At 54.8% G+C, this 23,708-nt stretch overlaps 2 protein-coding genes and 1 long non-coding RNA gene across 3 annotated transcripts; 2 read left to right on the top strand and 1 right to left on the bottom strand.

Annotated features, from left to right (window-relative positions):
- Positions 1-656: 656 nt before the first annotated feature.
- Positions 657-5,658, top strand: LOC140844709 (anthrax toxin receptor-like). Its single transcript, XM_073217747.1, has 9 exons — positions 657-814; positions 1,528-1,599; positions 2,758-2,839; positions 2,950-2,983; positions 3,985-4,064; positions 4,147-4,215; positions 4,753-4,813; positions 5,361-5,453; positions 5,606-5,658. The coding sequence occupies exons 1-9, from the start codon at positions 699-701 to the stop codon at positions 5,656-5,658; spliced, it is 660 nt and encodes a 219-aa protein (XP_073073848.1). The 5' UTR covers positions 657-698.
- An 883-nt stretch (positions 5,659-6,541) lies between these two features.
- Positions 6,542-12,827, top strand: LOC140844315 (uncharacterized). Its single transcript, XM_073215754.1, has 5 exons — positions 6,542-6,628; positions 7,192-7,282; positions 8,806-9,030; positions 10,965-11,051; positions 12,531-12,827. The coding sequence occupies exons 1-5, from the start codon at positions 6,561-6,563 to the stop codon at positions 12,747-12,749; spliced, it is 690 nt and encodes a 229-aa protein (XP_073071855.1). The 5' UTR covers positions 6,542-6,560; the 3' UTR covers positions 12,750-12,827.
- Positions 12,828-14,156: 1,329 nt separating this feature from the next.
- On the bottom strand, positions 14,157-21,833 carry LOC140844556 (uncharacterized). Its single transcript, XR_012123072.1, has 4 exons — positions 21,039-21,833; positions 18,646-19,260; positions 17,373-17,554; positions 14,157-16,577 (listed from the first exon to the last, which is right to left on the bottom strand). It is a non-coding gene; the product is annotated as an uncharacterized lncRNA (long non-coding RNA).
- Between the last annotated feature and the right edge of the window lie 1,875 nt (positions 21,834-23,708).

Raw genomic sequence — 23,708 nt, 5'->3', positions numbered from 1 at the left:
GACTATTTTATCTGATATAACTATGGCTGATTTCTTCTGATTTCCACTTGCATGGAATTTCTTCTTCTATCACTTCACTTTTAACCGACATATATCTTTAGAGCTGAATGAGTCTTTTGTAAGCAGCAAATATTTGGGTTTTATTATGTACTCAGCCACCCGGTGCCACACACATTTAGAGTGATGCTTGGTGTGTAAGGCCTGGCTGTATCATCTTATTGTTTGCTTCTGCTTGTCTTGTATGTCCATTCTTTCTTTTTCCCTCGGTTTCTGCCTACCTTTGTTGTTTTCCGTGGAAGTATACTGTTTCCAGTTTAAACCTCTGTTTGGTCAGTGTTTCTTTGTGGAAACTAAGGCTTAGAGCTTCCCAGTCTGTCTTTTTCACACTTCATGCCACTAGTTTGTCTGTAATTTCATTTTTAAATTTATCAAGGAAATGCTTGAACATAAATTTAAGATAGAACACATTACAAATGCACACAACACACACACACACACATACACGCACACACACGCACACACACACACGCACGCACGCACACACACACACACGCACGCACGCACACACACACACACGCACGCGCACACACACACACACACACGCACACACACACACACACACGCACACACACACACACACACATGGAGGAGCCTGCTAAGGGCCAGTGGAAGGCAGGGAAGGCAGCAACCGTGCTCACATGATACATGCACCTCCGTCTCTGACTCACGTCTTCTTCTTTTTCAGATCACAAGGTGTACACAACTGGATGTTCACACAGAGCTTTGTGCGGGATTTGGTGAACAGATTTAAAAAGTACGGCTTTTCAGCTCTGTGTTGCAGGGCGATTTCCTCTCTGAGTACTTTGCTGTTTAGATGCAGTGGACCCGGGCCTGCCTCAGGTCGCAAAGCTCAGGTCACTGTTCCGAACAGGAGAGAAGGACAGATCACACTTGTTTCCTAAAATCTCTGCAGCCCTGCTTGGCTCCTTCCTGGGGGTCTGTCCTTGTTTTCAGGGGCACATCTTCCCTGGAGGCCCTCACAGATTAGGAAATATGAATGGCTGAGGAGGGAGCATAATTTCTTTGAGGCGAGGGGGAGGGAGGTGGGGAAGATCGTCCAGGGAGGAGGAGAAGGGAAAGGACCAAGAATCTGTCAGGAGGGGAGAGGGGCGGCCAGCGAGGGAGGCCCTCGTGAAGAGCAGGTAGCTGCCTGTCTCCTGTGCACGCAGCAGCCCTGTGCGCGTGTGTGTGAGTGAGAGAGAGAGAGAGGCAGAGAGGGAAACAGACTTCCGGGCTTTGGGTCCGCAGGGCGCTCTGCCGCACTCTGACAGGAGGGCTGCGCGCCTGCCGGGCCTCATGATCCTTCACTAAAGTGATGAGAACTTGTGGAGTCCAGGAAATGGGCTCCACACTAAGAGACAGAACGGAGAGCAGGGAACTTGGGGGGGGCGCCCCCTGCCTGTTGCACACCAGCATCACTTTCACCCTGTGTGTATAGTTGCTCACAAGTCCATGTTTCCTCCCAAGCCCTGAACAGCGCATGTCATTCATTACATACTCGACGCAAGGCCACGTCAATATGCAGCTGACCTCGGACAGGTAAGTGTTTCATTGATCCCCTAGAGCAGACCCAGCGATCAGGCCACAGGGAGGGCCAGGGAGCAGAGGGGGTCCCTGAGCCGCACCGAGGAGCACACGGGTGTGCAGGCACGGTGTCCTGGGCCCTCCCCTCTCTGCCCACCCCCACCTACAGCCCTGGCCCCCCGGGCCCCACTGCAGCCTGTGCACTGGCCCTGGCCGGACCCTGTGCTGGTAGGCAGACTCCTCCCCTCCGAGTCCAGCCCTCCATGCTCAACCCTTTCCCTAGAGCAGGCCGACTGCGAAGATTCCCAGATCAGGTGGAGCAGATGTGGGGGCCTCTAGGGACACAGCCTGGCACCTGCGGTTGTGTGTCACTTTCTGCCCCGGGCCACTGGGGAAGAGGGGACAGTCAGAACCAGGGACGAAGGGATGGTATCACCCAAGTGTGGGTGCTGCAGTGGAGGGGAGCGTGTTCCCCCCGAGTCTGGTGAGGGGAGCCCAGGAGTGGGTCCTGAACACCAGGCTGGGGCAGGGTGCTGGAGGAAGGCCCCGTGGGCCTGCATCCCAGGAGGGTCTAGGCGGGAGGCGGGAGGGGATGGAGCTTCTGAGTAGCAGGGAGGTTCAGATTCTCATGGAGGAAAATGGTTGGGAGTGGGAGGAGCAGCAGAAGGCCCGAGGACCCTGCACTGGAGGGGCCCAGGGCCCGTGGACAGGAGGGGCCACGGTGACCTTCCCAACCTAGCCTTAAGGGTGGGAGAAGAGTGCGCCCTCACCAGGGCCCCCGGGGGGCGGGCGTGCTGCCAGTCACACTGTGATGGAATCACACTTGGCATCTCCCCATACTCACCGGGGGCAGTCAGGGTGTATCCCGGGGTGAGGTCCCCAGTTCTGCACGGCTTAGACAGAGCTGAGCGCAGAGAGCCCAGGCCACACCTATGGGGCTAGACAGACGCATGCCCTCCCCACCCCACTCACCGGATACGGGACTGGGACGGTGGGAACCAGGCCAGCCAATGCCAAAGGCACGGGGCAGAGGGCCGGGCCAGGGCTGCTTGACGTGGCCCTCACCCGTCCCGGAAGGGCTGCTCGTGCAGACGGACAAGGACAGCCTGGGGCCGCTTGTAAGAGGCAACCCCTCATTCCATCTCCCACCTGCTCTGATTTTTTTCTTTTCAGAAATAAAATAAACACTGGTCTTGTCGATCTGTTGAATGTCATACCTTCAGGAGCCATAAATATGCAGCACGGATTGAAAAGGGTACGGAATCTGGATTTCTGGGATGTGCCTCTGCTTTATGAGGTTGGCAGAGGGTCATCACTGGGTCGTCTCACTGTCCCCCCCCAACATCTTCCTTCCTTTTGCTGCAGGCGAATGAGCAGATGGAAAGAACACGTGCTGCAGGTAAGGGAGCTGCTTCCTCCTTCCTGGCGGTGGAGTCCCCGGGAAAGAGCCAGGCCTGGGCCCTTCCTGAGGCCGGGGCGGCCCTGCCCAGGCCGCGTCCTGGCGCTGACGCCGGGACCAGCTGCTTGCCCTCTCTGAGCGGCAGGCCTCCCGCTCTGAGGGGTGGGGGCTGAAAGCCACCCCGTGATGTTCCGCAGCACAGCCAGGGGTCCCGCGGACGACGCCATGGTTCCTAGGAAGTGGGGGGGCGCTGGCCCTGGAGCCGGGCTGCATGAAGGAGAAAGGGGGAGACCCAGAGGGTCCTGGAAGCGGCGGGGCCTCAGGGTGAGGAGGGAGCCCGCGCTTCCCCCCTGCTGAGCAGGCGCTCCGCCCTGACTCCTTCTCCCTCCAGCTCCCGCCCTTGGGCTGAGGCTCCTGCTCTGGGTCTCCCGCAAGTGTGAGCGACTGTGCCTGTCCCAGAAGCATCCTCACCTTGGCTGTAGGGTCTAGGGAAGCTGTGTGGCCCCGGGAGAGGCACTGAGCCTGGGAGGGGGTCTACTGCTCACCTGCCTCTTACTCGAGCCCTGAGCCTGGGTGTGCAGGTGCCCGCGGGAGAGCTGTGGGTGAGGCCCAGAGCTGGAACGGGCCTGCGTGGGCCGGGCGGGAGTCGTGCACAGTAGGGGTGCCCCCTCCTGCTTTTGCTCCTCTGGAAGGCTGGTGCTTGTCCTGTGAAATTGCTGGCGTTGCCTTTCAGGGCTAAGGTTGTGCCATCTGGGAGAAGTGACAGTTCTGTAGGAGGAACCCTAAGCTGGGCTCAGTCTCCTCATCTGCAAAGTGGGTCCTGGGCTGGAGGCCCTCCTTGTTGCATGATAAGCTGCAAAGCCTTCCAGGCATGTGGTGGCAGGTGCTCAGGTCGGGGTGGCCTCTCCCCAGGAGGGTGAGGCATGGGGAGCAGTGCTCGGGTCCTGGAAGCCGGTGGCCGTTGCTCTCATTGACCCAGTCACGCCCTGCCTCTCCCGCAGGAGAGAGGGTCCCCAGCCTCATCATCGCGCTGACAGGTGGACCACTCCTACCAGAATCCTTTGCGGAGACAAAAGTTGAAGTGAGTTAAGCCCATTGTTACCAGCCTTTGGGTCCACATATTTGGACCAAATTTATTATACCCAACACTTCCTCTTTCTCAGGCTGAAAAATCCAGGCAGTTGGGGGCAACTCTGTATTTCGTGGGTGTGCAAGATTCCCAGAAATACCAGGTAATTCTGAGCAGCGAAAGAGGGGTCCCTTGGGAGCCTCGCAGGGGAAAGCTTCAAAGACGGCGCTCTCAGGGTCGCCCAGACGATGGGCCTCCACCCCCCAGGAGGTCCCTGGGGAGTAGGAGGGGGGGGCTGTCCGCTTAGGCTGGGCCCAGGGAGTTGAAAGATGTGCAAGGTGGCCGTTCAGAATGAGTAGCAAGTGTTGTGTAAGACCTGCACAGCAGAGGTGAGGGTGGAAGGGTTTTCCCTCCCCTGAGGGTGGGCTGCTGGAGGTGCCAGGGTGTAGCCCTCCGTGTCTGTGTCCTGGGATGGGGACCTCTGGGTCATCACCCCTGGCTGTGGGCCCAGGCTGTCTCCTCTCCCTTTCAGCTCCTGGAAATTGCTGGCACAGTGGGTCATGTGCTTGCAGTGGACACCGGATACAGCGGACTGGAAGACATCGTTGACCCCGTGAGTGAGGGGCATGGAGGGGGCTGCACGCCGTGCCCCCGCCGTCCACACCCGTGACCCTGCCACTCCTCTCTCTCTCTACTGCAGCTCATAGCCAGGTCTTGTGTAGAGATTACGTCTGTGGACTTCTCCTCTCTCTGCACTAGAGGTGATAACTGGGGTCGCTGTTGTAAACGCAGGAGTGTGTGTGTGTGTGTTTTGTGAATGTGCCATGTGTGTGGTGGGAGTGTTGTATGTGGTTCCAGTCTGTGTGGTGTGTATGAGCGCACCGTGTGCATGTGTGTGTGTGTGTGCGTGTGTGGCACATGTGGTATGAATGTGTATAATCTCAGGGTTGCCTGGTCCCTGCCTGCGCCCATTAGGGGGCACGTCGGGATTTCAGAGCAGAAACCCCTGGCTGGGTTTGCACCTATGGAGGGAACTAGGCTGGGGGCCTTTAATGGATGGACTTCATGGGTCATGGGAAGTGGGGAGAGGCACCTAAGGCTGCACCCAGCCCAGGCTCCCGGGAGTACGCCGTCAATGACCGAAAGGAGAAGATTTGGCCAGGGGGTTGCCCAGATGTGGGTTCAGCTACAGCTGCACGCCCCAAGGGTTCATGGGAATTCTGTTGTGGGGGCGGCCTGCCATAGCTGTGATCTGAGGAAAACACCGCCACGCTTCCCCACACAGACATCTGGATATTACTCTTGCAGGGAAAAAGACCGTCAAGGTTATTGGAAAAGGTTTTCAGGGCGTCCGCAACAATGACGTTGTCTGTCAGTTTCGCACTGGGACGGAAATCATCCGTAAGCAGCCCCTCCTGTCCCCCGGTGACAGCTGTCCCCCAGCAAACCAGGGCCCATGCTGGCCATTCACTGTGCACACCCCAAAAACCAGCAGCATGGACAGTGGAAGGGGTCACTGGCTGGGTGCTTGGGCACCTGCCGCTCGTGCCCAGGACTGAATCGATCCCCAGCACCATCATACCCCCGGGAGCAGCCTGTCCTGTAGCCCTGGTGGGGTTTTGGGTGGGGTGCGCCCTAAGAGATGCACCCCCGCCCTTTCCTGGGCTCTCCCTTCCCTTGGGAGCAAGGACTCGAGTCCATGAGTCTATGGAAGGGAAGTCGACGCAGCCCCAGGGCTCTGAGCCTCTGCCAGGTCTGCCAGGATGGTGTGTTCACTTGAGATTGAAAGATGATGCCATAAAAAACCCTAAAGGCTCCATTCCAAAACTACTGGAACTAATATCTGAATTCAGCCAATTCTCAGGATACAGAATTAGTACACAGAAATCTGTTGCATTCCTATACCCTAATGATGAACTAGCAGAAAGAGAAATCAGGAAAACAATTCCATTCACAAATGCATCAAAAAGAATAAACTACCTAGAAATGAACCTAACCAAGAAAGTGAAGGACACTCTTAAGAGAAATTAGAGAGGACACTAATAAATGGGAGTTCATCCCATGCATGTAATACTGGTTTGAAAACTCCTTTCCAGTCACTCATGCCTGTCCAGGCCCCTCTGCGTGCTGGGCTGCCGTCCCATCCTCCTCCTCTCCGGACTGGGCACATCCAACGGGAAAGTCAGTTTGCACCGCTTTGGGTATTTTTGCCCATTTAATCCTAGCCTTTCCCCACCCAGACACCAATCCTTTCCCCTGACCATACTTAGCATTGAGTTTTCATTCTGAGCTCCAACGAAGGGTAAGAATGTTCAGAAGGTCGCAGCTGAAATGACAGTCGGGTCAGCAGCACGGCACTTGGTGTGAGGCAGGTGCTCCCAGGCAGGCAGAGAACGGAAGCCGACATCCGCCAAGGGGCGAGCTCTGCTTGCCAAGGGCCACAGGAGGGGCGTCGGGGATGTGGGGACATGTCCATTGACATTATTTGCGTGTCACTTTCTTCCAGGAATGAAGGCTTTATCGGTGGAAGACACCTCCGTTACCTGCCCAGGACTGAAGATGAATAATCGGGGCCGGTAAGCGTAAAGCTCAGGGAATGTGGTCAGTTATGGGCACTATGGCGGGACCAGCGTGCGTGATGCGTCCTCTGGAGGAGCTGCTCACACCAGTTCTGGGAGGGCTCAGGGCTTCCTCTGCACCCACCTGTGCGGGTGGTCCCCTGAGGGGCTGTGATCCCCTGTCACCCAGGCTCTCTCAAGGAGGGCAGGATGCAGGAGGTGCCGGGCCCCAGGGACGGTACCTGTGGCCCAGGCACCTTTCAGGGCCAAGCCAGCATGCTCTGTCATGGAAAAGAGTTTGGGAGGTGACACCAAACAGCCCGCCTGGCCACTTGGCCCGTGGCCACGAGGGCATCTGGGCCCTGCAGGGCTCCTCACAGCCTGCTCAGCCTTCATTGCACAGGGGGCCTCATCTGTCCTGGGGTGGGCCCTCCTGCCCCGTGCTGCCCCCTACTCAGGGTCCTGAATACCCGCTGATCAGAGCTGTTACAACGAGGACCACGGTCGGGTGCAGGTTGAGCCAAGCGCACGCACGGTGCCGTCTGGGCTGCGGGTCACCGTCTGCCCTTTCTGTGCTCTAGGGCCGTCCTCATCGATATCAGCCTGGATAATGGCCTCACCTTCATCAAGAAGGATTTAGAGATCAGCAGGACGACCTGTGCGACGTCCAGGGTGAGACTACTGCCGCCCCCTGGGACTGTACTCTGTGCATCCCCGGACAGGGAGACACACTGGGAAGCCAAAGGCAGGAACAGTGTCCAGGGCAGGCCCAGCAAGTCGCTTGGGCAGCTGGGCACCTGGGCAGCACCTCACAGCCACGGCAGCCCCTGAACCTTTCCCTGGGGAGCGGTGCCCCCGCTCAGGCTTCAGAAGTGCCCTCGGGGTACCCCTGTGAAGGTGTCTGCGGCCGTGCAGCTCCTCTGCCCTGTTGCAAGCCCAGGGTCCCTGAAGGCACATGGCACCCTGCACTTGGAGCTCCAAGCAGACTCCGGGACAGTGCTGAGAGCGGCCCCTTGACTCCCACCTTGCCGCCTCCCTGGCCTGGGTCTCCTGGTGGGGAGTTCAGAGCTCCCTCTGGGTCTGGCTTAGGTGGGGGGTGGAGGCTGGAGGCTGTGTGCAGGGAGCTAGAGTCCAGGCCCTCAAAACTGGGGTCTCAGACCCAGGAGCCCTGGAGGCTGGGACCCCCTCCGGCCCTGCATAGTGGAGGTGAATTCCACTGCACTGGTGCTCGGGCCCCGCTGCGGGTACAGCCCCTGCTCCCACGCCTGGCTTCCGACAGCACTGACACTCCTGGGCATGTCTGTTTATACTTATCCCTGGATGTCTGCTCCCGGCAGCAGACGGAACTGACCCACTTGCCCATTGGGGTCCCACCTGGTGACAAGCGCCCTTCAACAGGCACATTGGGAGAAGAACTCAGGAGCCAACCGGTGTCTACTCCCAGCACAGTGGCTTCCCCCCCGCCCTGGCCTGGCCTCCCCTCTCCTCGGCCCTGCCTCCTGGGCACGAGTCCACGTCGCCCTGTCCCTCTCCCCCTAACCTGAAGCATCGCACTTGGGTGACCGGTTCAGGCCTTGCAGCCCCTGACTGCACAGATACAGTGGGCTTCTCCGTGACTATGAAGAAGAACAGGACAGGAGCCCCCATTCCTTACGGGCCTGCCCTGTACCAGGATGGGGTTTGAACCCTAAACCTCACAGGTGTCCCCTCACTCGCTCCTCCGGATGTGGAAGTGCAGCTCAGAGGGGCTGAGCAGCTCTGGGTAGGGGCCAGGGAGGGCCAGGCTATGGGGAGATAGACCCAGGGTGCTGCCCTGATGCTGCAGACCCCCTTCATCCCGGCCCCAGGAGCCCCCCTGCACCCCATGTGTGCCTTCACTGGTGGGCACCTCCCCAGGCCCCTGTGCTGTCAGCCCGGGCATGCAGTGGGCACTGCCTGTGGCCCAGCACGGAGGATGCCGGACACCCTGGCAGGGTTCTGGGTCAGAGCCTCTGAGCAGGGTCTGTGGCCCAGGGTGCTTCAGGGCCCTCAGGGCCCAGCCCCTGGCTCCTAGTCCCGCTGTGGCCTCTCAGAGTGGGGCAATCTGAGTGTAAGGGGGAAAGGTGGATTTGGAGGTGTGGGGTGGGATGCCAAGTGATGGGCACCACAGGAAGCTGCCCAGGTGCACGAGGACTTAACACGTGTGCTTTCCTCAGGAGGGGACCCCACCTGCCTTACTGGGTGCCACACCACCGCCTGCCCAACAAAGAGCCCTTCCAGATGGTGGGCCGGAAGACAAAGAGGATACTCAGCCAGATGGAGGGCCTCCCAGAGGGGTGTTCCTCAGTTTACACTCTCTCTACTGGGCTGTGCCCCTCCTGATGCTGCCCTTTTTCCTGGTGCTGTGCTGCTGCTGTATCTGGCGATGGCGCAGTAAAAGTGTGAGTGACCCCTGACTACACAGCCCTGTGGCCCAGGCACTCCCCAGCCGTCCCCCAAAGTATGGGGACTCCTGGCTGCCCCGGGATTCCACCTGTGGGAAGGTTCCCGTCAGTTCTGAGGTCATCACCTGCGCACATGGGGGCTCAGAGCCACCCTCCCATTCCTGGGCACACAGCCTGGCCTCTGAGGGGCTTTGTGCCTCAGGCTTGGCCCAGAGAGGGGACCTGTGAGCGGCCCTACCCCTGAGGAGAAGTGACCCCAGGCCCGACTCAGGCTTCTGAAGGACCCACAGGGACAAAGGCCAGGGAGGGGCCTCTGCTGTGGATTGGAGGAAAGCACAGACCCTGCCTGGGCAGCGATGGCCCCAAAGGGAGGGCCAGGTGCCCCCCGAATGCTCTCCTCTGGGTCAGCTGTACCTTTCAAAACACACATGGCCTCTGCCCATCTCTGGAGCCCTGTCCTTCCTTCCCAGTCACTACTCAGGGCCCAGTTGTCAGGGCTGGGCGCCAGGCTGGGCAGGGGACAGATGTGAAGTGCCCCCATTCCTGCCATGGCAGCTCCAGGACTGGTGTCTCGATGGGCCTTGGTCCCTGAGATACTGGGGGAAAATGTCACCTTCATGGCATGTGGCCATTGTGCTGCCTAACCAGGGCAACAGCAGAGGGCAGAGGCGGGCCCCGGGTAGGGCGGGTGCAGAGGCCCGGCTAGCTGGGCTCCCAAGGGCAGGCCCGGGAGCACTATGGGAGGAAGGACCCCGGGGGTGTGAGGGCGCAGCCCCAGCAAGACGCCGGAAGGCCTGAGGTCTGCACACTGGGGGCCTGAGGACAGGAAGCCAGGGTGCCAGGTGGACTTCCCTGAGGGCCGGGCACAGGGGCGGTTCAGGGTGTGCGGAGGAAGGGGGGAGGAGCAGGAAGGGAAGGGGAGGATCTCTTGTCTTCATAAGACGTATAGGGTGCTGATGAAAACCCCCCGTTAGATGCCTGCAGCAGCACCAGGCATCCTAGGCTGAATGTCTCCCCGGGGACCCACAGGGAAGGGTGGGCTCAGCGCAGGCAGGTGGAGCCAGCCGACCACAGACCCACACGCAGCGAGCACTCAGGTGGACACCCAAGGCCCTGCTCTGTCCCTCTGCTGCAGAGCAGGCCCCCTCCTGTGTACAAGGCTGAGCCAGAGCCTTCCAACCTGTGTTTATCACTCCATCTTTCTATTTCCCAGAAGCCACCACCAGCACCACACAAGGTAGGTCGTGTTTGCTTTGGTTGTGATGGTGTCAGAGCCTGCGGGCACACTGGCCTTCACAGTGAGCCCCCCCGCAGCCTAGGGCAGTCTCCCCCACCCCCAGCCCTCATGACCTGGGCAGGGAGAGCTGGCAGAAGAGGGTGACAGGGCCATGGTGGGCCCCCTATAAGATGTGGGGCTCCCAGTGTCACACAGAGGACACCCTTCTCGTGCTCCCTTCAGAGCCTGACCGAGGGCCTCTGTCACTGAATGAGCAACTCAGGGGCCTGTTTCAGCAACTGCTGTGATTCCCTCTGAGACAAGGGGCTTTTGTTCAAACGCCTGTGTGTAGGAGGGTCTTCCATAGGACGCAGGTGGGTTATGGTAAAGGGGCTCGGTTTCAGACCTGGTCCCCTCCTCTGAGTCCCAGAGTCCCAGGGCCAGGCTTCTCTAAGGAGGGCTGCCCCGGGAACGAAGGCGAGGTGATAGAATTTCTTGCCCTTTTGGGGAGCAGCCTTATTTGCAAACTAAGAGTTTGCCGGGTTTGCACTAGGGCGGCTCTCTCCTAAGGGACACGGTGCTGCCCCTTGGTCCTTGAGTTCTCCCAGCAAACACTGGCGGAGTGGCCAGGAAGTGACAGGTGCAGGGCAACAGCCACAGTGTCCCTACCCCAGGAGCTGCCCGCCAAGAAGCAGACACTGTTTTCTCCTTCTAGAGCCCAGCCGCACTGGCCCAGAAGTGCCCCTCGGTCATTGTATCGTGCTGTAGGAATCCTGATAAAGAGAAGATGAAGGTACCAGAGGTGAGAAGGGCCCTAGACAGGTGCTGATGCCCCAGGCTGGGCCGAGGGCAGCCAGGGGCAGGCGGCTCCTGCCCCACAGACACGGGCCCAGAAGGCCTGGCTTCTGTGGTGGTGAGGTTATGGGTGCTGGGCTTTGATCACCCGGCATCACAGTAAGGACATCATCTGGGCCCTAGAGGCCTGGGACAGAGAAAAGGCGTGAGGGCCCATATTCCCCACCCCCAGCTGGTCCCCGTCCCCGGGTCTCCCCTTATCACAGGCCCAGGCTTCTAGATGTGGGTGGCTGCCCGACAGGTGCCCCCGTCCGCGGTGCTGGCAGAGCTTGTCGTCCACTCCAGCCAAGCTCGGGCTTCCTCGGCCCTTGGGTGGATTGGTGAGAACACACGGGACGGCAGAGATCGCCCAGGTCAGGAAAAACCATGGAAGTTTTGTGCCAAGTTCTTCCTGCCATGAACACTCCCCAAAAAGCAGAGTGTCACCTGCTGCTCCTGCAGACGTCTCCTCAGCAGAGTGAGGGAGAGGACTGCAGGTTCCCGGGAACCCACTGAGGAAGGGAGACGGGCACCTGGAGGAGGGGCCTGAAGTAACCCCCACCCCAGAACCAGGGCCCCATGCAGTGAGGAGAACCCCGTCCTGCAGGGCACAGAGATGACAGGGGTGGATGGGCTCCCGGTTGTAGGTGTTGAGAAAGAAAGAGCCCTGTGGTGTCTGTCAGGCTCTGCCCCGGTCTCCCTGATTCTACATTAGTTTTGACAGATCCATTAAGTCCTTCTAAGTGTCAAGGGGCAGATGAGAGCCGTCCTGCTCTCCCTGCAGGCAGTGTGGGGCCCCGGGGAGCCCAAAACACACCTGCCAGAGATAGAAGCCCCTTGCTGGGGTTCATTCTGCCACAGTGCCTGCCCCATGCAGGGCAGGGTCACAGGCTTTGCGTGCACGCAGGCCAGGCTGCTGACAAGGGCAGGGCGTGGTGGTGAGGAGTCTAGCAAGCCAGCTGGGCCCCGGGGCTGGAGGCCCGGGCAGAGGGGAAGCACAGCTGAAGGTGGCAGCTGCCAGGAGCTGCTTCTCGGGGAGGGTGGTTGTGTGAGGCCTGGAGTAGGATAGGGCAGAGCCAGGTGCCCAGGGGAGAGGAGACGCTCGAGGAGGCCTGAGCAGGGAGGCCAAGGGCCCGGCCAGGCAGTAGGCACACAGGAAGGTGAGTGTGGACTTCCGGCCAGAGACAGAGGCGCCCAGGACAGGATATGGGCAGACTGCGCTCTGAGGCTGCATGCAGACAGGTTCTCGGAAGCCTGATGTTAGCACGCTACACGGTGCCGCTAGGCAGACCTGGGTGTGTATCCGTGGAACTCGGGCCATTAGGACAAGGGTGGGCTTGAGAAGACAAGGAACCTGGCAACCCCAGGAGTGAGGGAAATCACAGCCTTCAGCCCCCAATTCCAGTGGCTTGTCAGTGACATTTTCTCTCTCTCCTCTTCTCCCCAGAGGTGTGATTCTGCCGTCCCCCTAATGATGCCCCATTGTGAGTCGTTGTCCTGCGGCACGTGGATCTACCATCAACCCAGCGTCCATTGCTCCCACTTCAGCAAAATCTGCTCATGGTGCCAGCGTGCGCAACCCATTCGCTACCAGCGGAATGATGCCATTCATACCTGCTGCAACCTGGAGGCTCTGGAAAGCAGCTGTGAAAGTCTCAGCCCATAACGCGATTTCTACGGCACCCAAATCCCCGTATTGTTTTTTTAATATTTTGGTGTGATTAATATACACTTACATGAGCAACACTGTGGTTACTAGATTGTCCCCATTATCGAGTCCCCCCCACATACCCCATTACAGTCACTGTCCATCAGCATAGTAAGATGCTCTGGAACCACTGCTTGTCTTCTCTGTGATGTGCTGCCCTCCCCGTGCCCCCCCACATTAGTGTGCTAATCATAATGCCCATTTCTCCCCTTATCCCTCCCTTCCCACCCATCCCCCACAGACCCTTTCCCTTTGGTAACTGTTAGTCCATTCATGGGTTCTGTGAACCTGCTGCTGTTTGGTTCCTTCAGTTTTTGCTTTGTTCTTAGACTCCAAAGATGAGTGAAATCATTTGATACTTGTCTTTCTCCGCCTGGCTTATTTCACTGAGCATAATACCCTCCAGCTCCATCCATGTTGCTGCAAATGGTAGGATTTGTTACCTGCCACTTGAGGAGTATCAGACCCTCAGTTATCATCCCAGGTTGCTGTGGGGCTTGATGTAAGTCCCTTTTATGTATTTTATTTTTTATTTTTATTAAGGTATTATTGATAGACACTCTTATAACGGTTTCACATGAAAAACTGTGGTTACTACATTCATCCATATTATCAAGCCCCCCCATACCCCACTGCAGTCACTGTCCATCAGTGTAGTAAGATGCCACAGAGTCACTATTTGCTTCTCTGTGCTACACTGTCTTCCCTGTGATCCCCCCCACACCATGTGTGTCAATCATAATACCCCTCAATCCCCTTCTCCCTCCGAACCCACCCGCACTCCCCCACCCCTCCCCTTTGGTGACTGCTAGTCCCTTGGAGTCTGTGAATCTGCTGCTGTTTTGTTCCTTCAGTTTTGCTTTGCTGTTACACTCCGCAAATGAGGGAAATCATTTGGCACTTGTCTTTATCCACCTGGCTTATTTCACTGAGCACAATACCCTCCAGCTCCATCCATGTTGTTGCAAATGGTAGGATCTGTTTGTTTCTTATGGCTGAATAATATTCCATGGTGCATATGTACCACATAGAAGAAACTTCATTTAAAATAAACTTCGGAGGACTTTCTATACCAGAGATTGAGCGGACAGGCTCTGTGGTTCTGCGTATTGTTCAGGGGCAGTGGAAGAAGCAGTTCCCGCGGGCAGATCGCGAGGGGCCAGTGGGGGTCAGGCTGAAGCTGTTACCTGAGTATAATCCGCAAGGCCACAGAGAATGTCTTGCTTCAGAAGTAGCAAAATGACAGATTGTAGAAAGTGATATGAAGGCAATGAACAGTTTGAGAGGGAGTGTAAGTCCCGGGAGAGGAAATCCTGGGGAAAAATACCTCACAAACTGCAGTCCAGGGCCGGCTCTCCCCGCAGCTCTGGCAGAAGCAAGCAGGCCAGCAGCCAGCGCCTCCCCTTAAACTCTCAGGTTCAGACACGTCCTTGGTTGCCCAGGCAATTACCCGTTGACATGGAGATGCACTTCTCTCCACTCCTGAGGTTATGCAAATGCACTAAAGCCGGCGAGATACTCTGGAAATGCTACAATTTTACCCTCAGGGAGTTAGAGAGATAGTGTTTCTAGTAACAATCAGTTACTAGAAAGAGTGGCGTGGAAAGGCCTCCCTAAGGTGACTTGAAGTGGGAGAATGAACAACCCCAGCATTCCAGGGAGCAGCTAGTTGGAAGTCTCAAGGCAGGAAAGACCTTGGCATATTGTAGGACAATGGCTTTCTTTCTTTTTTAACCACAGTATACGGGATTCAGAAAAACACATTTTACCCTGCATTACACACGCATCTAAAACAAAGGTGTCGTGAAATTCTTCATAAATTGCTGAGATGCACTCTGGTATTTTCGTCAACATCAGATTCATTGAGATATAATTTACACACAGTGAACTGCATTCTTTTGAGGTGCACAGTTTTCTGTTTTTGACAAGTGTATACAATAGGATACATCGCCACGATCAAGTCAGAGAACATTCCATTTCCCTCAATACTCCTCTGCTCCTTTGCAGTGAACTCCCTCCCCAGTGTGAAATTACTGGTCAATAGTGATCTGATTTCTGCCCCTACAGATTTTTTAAATAGTTTTCCTTGATGTGTTTGTCTAGAGGCTTATTGATTTTAATGATCTTTTCAAAGAACGCAATTTGGCTTGATTTTTCTTTATTGTTCTTCTCAATTTAATTGATTCCTGCTCTTTTTTTATTCCCTTCCTTACTCATTTTGGATTTAATTAGCTTTTCTTTTTCTGGTTTCTTAAGGCAGAAGATTAGCTTTCTGATTTGAATCTTCTCTTATTTCTGGTTTAATGTTTAAGTTTCTGTTCAAGCACCACTTTGGCTGCATCCCGTAAATTGTGGAATGTTGTGATTTCATTTTAGTTCAATTCAAAACATTTTCCAATTTCCATTGTGACTTCCTCTTTGATCCATGGGTTACTTAGAAGTGTGTTGTTTAATTTGCAAATATTTGTGAGTTTTTTCAGGTATCATTCTGTTATTGATTTCCAATTTAATTCAGCTGTGGTCAGGGAACATGCCTTCCATGCTTTCAATTATTCTAAATTTGCTAAGGGCTGTGTTATAACCCAGAATATGATCTGTCTTGATGAGCTCCCGTATACTTCCGAACAGAATGCTGCTCTTCCACTGTTGAGTGAGATGTTCTCTAGAAGTCAGGTGAAATGCACTGATAGTGTGTTCAGGTGTTTCTGTCTTTGCTGATTTCCTGTCTACTTGCGTTACCCATTCCTGAGACAGGAGTATGAAAGTATCTGACTGTAATCGTGGATGTATCTCTTTTGCCTTTTAGTTCTGTAAGTTGTATTATATGTATTTTGAGGCTGTGTTCAGCATGAACACTTGGGGCCGTCATGTCTTATTCGAGAATTGATTCCTTTGTTGCTGTGCCCTCTCATCCCGGGTAACACTCCTTATTGTGAAGTCTAGTTTGCTGATGTGAATGGAGTCCCTCTGCTTTCCTTTGATGAGTGTTTGCATAGTAAATCTTTTCGCATTTGCATCCTTTTCTTTTTAACTTAAATATGGCTTTATATTCGTATTTATTGAGAGCATATTTGGGTCTTCCTTTTATTTTTGTATTTTGTAAGTTCAAAAATAAAACAGTTAACCCACAGAATGAGTGAAAATATTCCCAATACATATAGGCAACAAAAGACCAATAAGGAAATAATGAAGAATTTCTACTAATCAACAGAAGACAGAAAACACAATAAAAAATGAGCAAAAAACTTGGAGAGACACTTCATGAAGGATGACATTCAAGTGGCCAATACATCGATGAAAATGTACTCAGTTTCATTAGTCATCAGAGAGATGTTTACTAAAACCACAATGCAATACCACCACATGTCCCCAGAATGACTGATATGAAAAACATCACCAGCAGCAAGAGTTGGCCAGGATGTGGAGCAACTGGAACTCTTTTACACCGTTGGTGGGAATGCAAATTGGTGAATCACTTTGGAAGATTGTCTGGCAATGTCCAAACTGAGCATACATGAATCCCATGGCCAAGCAATTCCATTCTGAGGTATATATATCCCACAGAAATACATATATAATGTCGAGCAAAAACATTCACTAAAATGTTTATAGCTGCACCAGTAGAAGCACCGCAGTGGCTCCAGACCGGAAACCGTACGGACGCCATTAACAGGAGAACAGGTGAATCGTGGCGTATTCTCACTACGGGGTATCACGGAATGAAACCGGGTGGACCACGACTCTGCAACCGCACACACACCATGGGTGAGTCTCACTGACATGACACTGAATGGAGGAAGTCAGACACGAAGGATGACACACTGTGTGGCTCTTATTTGTATAAAATACAAAATAGTGGATGTTAATCTATGATGTCAGAGTCAGGAGGGTCTCACCCTTGGGGACAGTGATTGGATGGGGGTCCATGGGGCTGTCTGATAAGAATATACTGTAACTGTCCCCTGATCTGAGTGGTAGTTGCAAAGTTGTGCTCACACTGTGAAAAAAAATCAAGTAGTATATTTATGATATGTGCACTTTGGGTATGTATGTTCTACGTCAATCAAAAATGTTAAGGAAGAAGCAAAAACAAAAAAATCCCATTATTTTTTGAGACTTTCACAAAAAACAACAGGTCGCTGATCCCTAGTTTCACCTCCATTCCTGTTTAGAGGTCCCGGTCTTTATTTTACTTGAGCTGTTTGTTTTGTTACTAATTTCATAGTTTTATTTATTGTTATCAAAGTTATTCATGCACACGGTGTAAAGGTCCAAACAGTTCTCTGGGGCTTGTTGTAGAAACCCCCTCCCCCAACCTCATCGGCTCTTGTCTCATCCCATCCGTCCAATACAGCTCACTTTGGTTGGATGGATAGTCGCTGTTCACTTGTTACGACTGCACAGGCGTGACTCGCTGCATAACCTCTCCGTTCCCCTTGATCTAATAAATGTCCTTTTGTGTACTGTTTGCATGTGCTTACCGTTCATTACTCTATAACCCCCAAATATTCCCCAGTTTGCGCAGACACACTCAGTAGCCTGTCACGTACTCTGAATGACATCCCTTCTCTCAGTCCTCACCTGCTCCAGTGGGACCGGCTCCCCTCCAGCCCTGCTGAACAGCTGTGGGCTTCGGCACGCCCCTCACGGCCTTCCTGGGAGACCGCTCCCTCCTCTCCTGTGTTGGATCTCCTGTTTCATACGTACCAAGTCATCTTTATTTCCTTGTCCTGGTGGAGCAGGAAACCTCTTCTAAAAGTTTCCTGAGAAAAGGGGCATGGGAAGCAAAGCTTCGAGGTCTTGCATGTCTGAAAATGTATGTATGCCGTTCTCACACGTAAGTCATTGCTTAGTTGCTTACAGAGTCCTATATTGGAAAAATATTCCCTCAGAAATTTGAAGTCATTGCTTCACTGTGTTCTTTCCTCCAGTGGATGACATTCTAGCTCTTGATCTTGGCATAAAACCTGTTTTTCCTCTTAGTTCGGGTTCCCCAAGAGACCCTGAGACATGTGTGCACGTGGAGTCACTCAGTGGAGACACGCAGAGGGGAGCAGGGAAGGGATCAGGGGAGAGAAGGCGGTCACCATGCTGACTGTGACTGAGGGACTGAGCATGTCTAAGGCTTAGCTCTGCATAGAGATTTTGGGGAAATGGTGGCAAACATACATGTCAGAGTTCATGTGTGCGAGGGCAAGGAAACTGTGTTTGTGCACGTGACATCCTCACAGTCAGCGGCTGACAGCTGCTCCCAGGGAGGAGGGTAGTAATTCCCCAGCACTTCTGGCCTGCTATGAACCCCACAGAGCAGCCTTCCCTGGCTTTGGAGAGACTATCAGGCAAAAGAGAGCCAGATACTGGCAGTTAGACGTCAGCAGCAGTTCACTGAAGCGGGGCTGCCCAGGCCGTTAGCGGGGGGCGGGCAGTGATGTCTGCTGTGGCGACCTGGCTGGGCTGTTACTTGGGAACTCCCATCTGTATTCTTTTGTTTTTTCCTTTTGTCCATATTTTTCTGGACATCTCTTGTCTGGAGGGTTCCAGCCTGGCTGCCTGAGTTCTGAGCTCTCTGGTTCAAGGATTACCAGAAGATTAACCAGGGTTCCAGGGGAGGACCGGCTGGGAGTCTTGACATTCAGTGGGAGACTAAACTTTCACTTAATCTTCCTATTTCAGGATGACACCCTTGACTTCTGGGGTCCCCCTGACCAGAGACTCTATAATTGGTGCTTTTCATGGTATAAATTCTCAGACCTGTGCTGGTCGAGGCAGGGAAGTCACACACTTGCTCTCAGAGGAGAGGTATCGGGTTAAGTGGACTTTCAACCAAACATTCTGTTTTTAGCCCCATACTCACCTCCATAGGTGACTAGTGTCACTGATTCCTTTTGCAGCTTCTGTGATGTAAATCTGATTGCTTCTCTGCTTTCCCCAATCGGCTAAACTAGTCACAATTTACTTCTCAGATTTCGGAGTCCCAAACACGTTGCTGCTGCTGCTGCCGCCGCCTCTAGTGTCTCCGCTCCGCCCCGTGTGGTGTCAGTGCGTGCCCTCATGAGGCGCCCTTACCTATACGTAGGGAATGGATGGTGAGGTCAGCAGGCCCAGGGGGCAGGGTTTGGACTCCACCTCTTTCGTGTTTTAGCTGTGGAGCTTTGGATGAGGTATCCAACCTCTTTCGGTCTGTGCTCCTTCATCATTAAAAAATGAGAATGCTGCTACCTACCTCAGAGGATTGCTCTGAGGAAAAAATGAGGACACATACAGGAAAGTACAAAACATATTGTTGAGCATAGGGTTGCGACTCAAAAATATCTTGGCTTCATTTTCCTGCATTTGGAGGTTGGGGAACTGGGGTGATGACTCAAGGAAGACAGCGAGGTAGACAGCAGGCTGGGCGGCTCAGGGGCAGTTTGGTTGGGCCACACCTCCACTGTCCTCTCTTTCATCCCTATTGCCATTGCCTTAGACCCTGCAGATACAAGATTTTAAAAACATGAACTTACTATCCTATATTCTGGTAACCCCTGTCCCTATGCCAATCACAAAAAAAGGGGGTTCTGGGTTTATTATCTCTAGAAATGAATGACCGTAGAACACCAATTATAAATGAGTCAAAATTTTTTCTTTGGGATGTTAAAATCCAAAGACTCGAGGCATGATAAAAAAAACAGCTTTGGAAGAATAATTCAAGAGTTGATTTTTTTCAACACTGTCACATATATACATAAACACTGATACATGTGTGCACAAACAGACACACACACTGACTCACATCTGCATGTACACATTCAAAGAACTAGATAAAAATTCACTAGACTTTGGAGTAGGTAAGTCGGGTGGAAGCTGGGAGCTGGAACAGGTAATGTATGGAGAAACTACTGATGTCCTTTGATCTCTGCCCTCAGAAACGAAGTGACTTCCCCCTTTTTTGGTTGTGGCATCAAGCTGCTTGTGAGGAGGTTAGGATTGTTTCAGCAGGAATATAAAGAGAAGAAAAGAGCTAATTATGCATTTATTATGCATCTACTGAAATTCAGAAGGATTTTCTAGCAATGCAATAGGCTTGAAATCTGGACTCTAAGGGAAGAATCATGTTCGCTTAGCTCCCGTTTAACATAATCAAGATCCAGATCTAGAGTCAACATTCTACTAAAGAAGGAGGTAATTCGATTTCTTGTCTAACATCCTCATCTGACTATAATGGTGATAATCACACCTACCGCAAAGGAATGCTTCTGAAAGGAACTCCGATGTTCTAATGTGGCAACTAGTGTCATGAGGTCAAGGATAGGATGTAAGAGGAACGAGAATCCTGCCCCTTCTTGGCGTGGGGATCGAAGAAGAGGAAAGCCGGGAGGAGTCAGGAGAGCAAAGCTGGAATCATAGAGGCTTAACGTGGAATTGGGGAAACGGCTTCAAAAACATCTAGAAAATGGAAGAACTTTCCTAAATTGGCACAAACTTGTGTCTAATTTAGATGAGTGGGCAAATTAGGGTGACCTGGCAAGGAGGTAAGGCCTCCCCCTCTAGTCCTTCCCCAGGTAGGTACTGAGCTGAGCCATGGGCCTGGCATGGGGCACAGTGTGACAAGAAGATAACGAATGGACAGCATGTGGTTGGGACAGCTTGGGTCAGGGACTAGATGAAGGACGTGGTGGACATTTAGGGGGTCCACTGGGCTTTCCAGAACCACAGGGAGGTTGCTTCTGCTCGTAAGTAGCGATGAGATCAGACCCAGCCAAGGGAGACCCAAGAAATACTCCAGCTATTGAGATGAACCAAAGGCCAGCAGGGTGACTGTAACCAAATACACATTGACCCATAAGCACCCCTCCGGTGGCAGAACCCCCAGGAGGCAGAGGACCCAATGCAATGGGCCACCCTGGGCGTCCCTACCTAGTAAGCCACATTCCCCTCCCCGTTTGCAGGGCAAAGCTGCAAGGTCTGGGGACCTGCCTAGACTCAGGGCGCGCGCGAGGGTGGACACGCCCTCCCCACCTGGGTCCCACACGCTCACTAACAGCCCGGCCTGGAACCACAGTCTCTGGCTGGGCAGGAGGACAGCTGCCCTCCCCTGTCCTGCCTTGACACCAGTGACCTGGGTTCTGTCTGGCTGTGGCCACCCTCTCCTCAGCCTTGTGCGATGCAGGGGCCCCCACCGGCGCCTTGCAGGTGCGCGGCGTGGCCGGGGCGGGCGGCGGCGGGGGCAGGGGTCGGAGCGCAGCCGGTGCAGCGCGGCCGACTCACCTGCATGGCCGCGGCCCCGCGGAGTCGGCAGCGGCTGGCGGCCCGGTGTGCGCCCGCCCTGACTTCCGCGTGGGGCTCGCCGCTCCCTCCCCGCCCCTGCCACCTGCTCCCGCCACGCCCCTGCCCTTCCCTGGCGCCTTCCGGGGACCCCTTCCGCCTCCGGAGGCCGTCGCCCCCACCTGCGGGGACGCTTCCCGTTCATTGGGGGGGGCTGCCTCAGTCCTCCTTGCTGACCCCAGGACCCCAACCTCATCAGCCTCCGAGGCCGATCCCCTAAGAGGAGAAACCGCGGCGGGAGGGCCGAGGGTGGGGCAGATGCCCAAGAACCCAGCCTTCTCCCGGCCTGAGCCTAGGCTTTGTGGGCCCGGTGGGGAGGGCAGCCTCGGGGTCCTTAGGACGGGGGGCTGGCCCTGGGCTGCAGGACCGAGGGGCGGCTTCACCGCTTCCTGTGGGTCAGCCGCAGACGGCTCCAGGCCCCCAGGGCGGGCCTGTCCTTTGGGAGACAGTAACTGCCCCCGGAGGAGGTTGGGGTGAAGCTGGGACTCGGGGCAGGAGCTCAGCTGGGCAAGGCACACGGAGACGCTGAGCTGCGTGTGGGGGCGTGGCCGGCAGGGAGGCGCCCCGACGTCACGGGGGTTAGGAGCTCCCCTAGTGTCGGGGGGCAGCACTACGCAGCCCATGCAAGCCTGGGTTGATCCGGAGTTGAAACGGGCCACCCCAGGCTCTCCCGGGATAGCATGGCCCCACCCACACTTCTGCTTGGGGGCCCCACGGCAGGCTGGGACAGGACCAGGGCCGACCTGCGAGGTGGCAGAGGCGGGAGGGGGGGGGCGTCTGGCAGCACAGACCCTGTGCAACTCTGATGGAGCAAATGTGGACAAACACCGCCAAGGTGGAGGGACAGAAAACCGCCACAAACTGTAGTGGCTTCATTAAGTCTGTCTGTTTCTCGGGAGGCCACCGGTCCAGGAGGAGCGGCACTTTTTGCTCTGCCGTCTTGAGCACATGGGCTCACCACACGGCTCAGAATGGCTAGTCAAGCACCAGGCATCCCAGCCGCCTTCGAGGCAGGAAGAGGAGAGGGAGGGAGGCGCGACCCGCCCTTCACAGGGACGGCCGCCGGCCACACCTCGCTGCAGGGAGCCCGGGAAGTCCGGCTGCCCTCCTGAGGACGAAGGTCGGCAGGTCCCGGGGGCACTCAGCAGCCTGCTCCAGCCGGAGGGCCTCGGCGCTGTTAGTGCTCAGGAACCGGACTCCGCAAGGGCTTCTGGGCTTCAGCGACTGGAACTCAAGGTCCACATGCCCACTGAGCTGCTGGACTCTCCGTCACGCCCCCGTCTCAGGATGCTCTGCGCTCACATCTTCACGGTGTTGGGCCGCTAGCCGTCGGGGATTGATGGGTCATCTCACGTGTCTACCCAGCCGCTCTCTTTTTCAGTGTCTTTACTCACAGTCCCTAGGTTATTCCCACAGAAACACTGCTTCTCGCTCCCACCTTCCCCAGGTGCTAGGGAACCTGAGTTACATGGGGCCCTTGCTGCTCAACAGCTGCACCTGTGGCCCCCGGAGCAAAGGCAGCGCCTCTAACGCGGGCGGTTGTGGCGGGGGGGTGGGGGCACTGGAGTCACTTCCTGACCCTCCGGGGGCGATGGGCAGTGAGGGCAGATTCTGCCTGGTCCCACCTGAAGAGAAGCCCCGTACAGCCCTTTCAGAACAAAGGTGAGCAATGAGAACCAAAAGCCTGCAAACTGGTCATACTTTGGTCCATTAATTTACTCTTTGGAAACTATCCTAAGAAAAAACATCCAAAAGAATGCAAATATGTATAAATGTGGTTTTTGAGGCAAAAACTGTAAACCACCTAGATGTTCAGCACTGGGGACAGCATGGGCAGCCACGGAATACTCATGCTGATTGGGCTGCTCTTAAAAACGACCCTTTCGAAGAGTTTATGACAACGCAGGAAGATGCTCGTGTTACAATTGAAGTGAAAACACAGATTGCAAATATGCACTTTTACAAATCTCAACTAATTTAAAATGCATTAAAATACTGGAAGAGCACATTAAATATTTGATATTTATATTCGCTTAGTGATTTGAGCTGTGCATAGTAGAGTTCTTGTTTTCTTTTATTTGCTTTCTTTGAACTTTCTACAACAAACACACTTACTGCTATAAACTTTATTATTAGATTTACATTATTATCATGCTAAAGTCTTTCATTATGAATTTCATTTTCCCCAGACTCAGCCTTGCTCTGTGCGTGAGTCATGAGTGCATCTTGTGAAGAATATGCAGGCAGGGGGGCCGCCCCGCTGCCGCACAGCCGACCCTGCCCTGTCTCGGGCAGAGAACTTCAGCTGAGGCCCGTGTGGGCCTCCTGCTCTTCCCCTGTGGACCCTGGACCCTGCTCCCCTTTCCTTCTTCCTCAAGCCCCAGAGAACCCTGTCCCCTGTCCTCTTCCCTCTGAGGGCCAAGGTGCCGCAGGTGGCAGGCCCCTCACTTCCCACTGTCCCCAGGGTGCCTCAGGCCTCTTTGAACTGTGGGCTGGGGGCCACCTCGTGGAGCAGGTCAGGAGGACAAAGCCACTAGGCGTGCCCCAGGCGAATCGCACAGGCACGAGTGAGCACGGCTCGTCCCCACCCGGGATCTGACTTCCCAACCCCAG

This window comes from Manis javanica, chromosome 11, assembly GCF_040802235.1.
Source record: "Manis javanica isolate MJ-LG chromosome 11, MJ_LKY, whole genome shotgun sequence".
NCBI classification, from domain to species: Eukaryota; Metazoa; Chordata; class Mammalia; order Pholidota; family Manidae; genus Manis; species Manis javanica.
The sequence above is the reverse complement of the archived record's forward strand: the minus strand, read 5'-3'. Positions and strand labels throughout refer to the sequence as shown.

Bases quoted from the DNA above. Each gene is read 5' to 3' on its own strand.
- LOC140844709 (XM_073217747.1), top strand. From the start codon at position 699: ATGATACATGCACCTCCGTCTCTGACTCACGTCTTCTTCTTTTTCAGA. The intron at 1,600-2,757 runs GTAAGTGTTTCA...TTTTCTTTTCAG, and splicing joins ATGCAGCTGACCTCGGACAG to AAATAAAATAAACACTGGTC. The intron at 4,814-5,360 runs GTGATAACTGGG...TTACTCTTGCAG, and splicing joins CTCCTCTCTCTGCACTAGAG to GGAAAAAGACCGTCAAGGTT.
- LOC140844315 (XM_073215754.1), top strand. From the start codon at position 6,561: ATGAAGGCTTTATCGGTGGAAGACACCTCCGTTACCTGCCCAGGACTG. The intron at 6,629-7,191 runs GTAAGCGTAAAG...TCTGTGCTCTAG, and splicing joins AAGATGAATAATCGGGGCCG to GGCCGTCCTCATCGATATCA. The intron at 11,052-12,530 runs GTGAGAAGGGCC...TCTTCTCCCCAG, and splicing joins AGAAGATGAAGGTACCAGAG to AGGTGTGATTCTGCCGTCCC.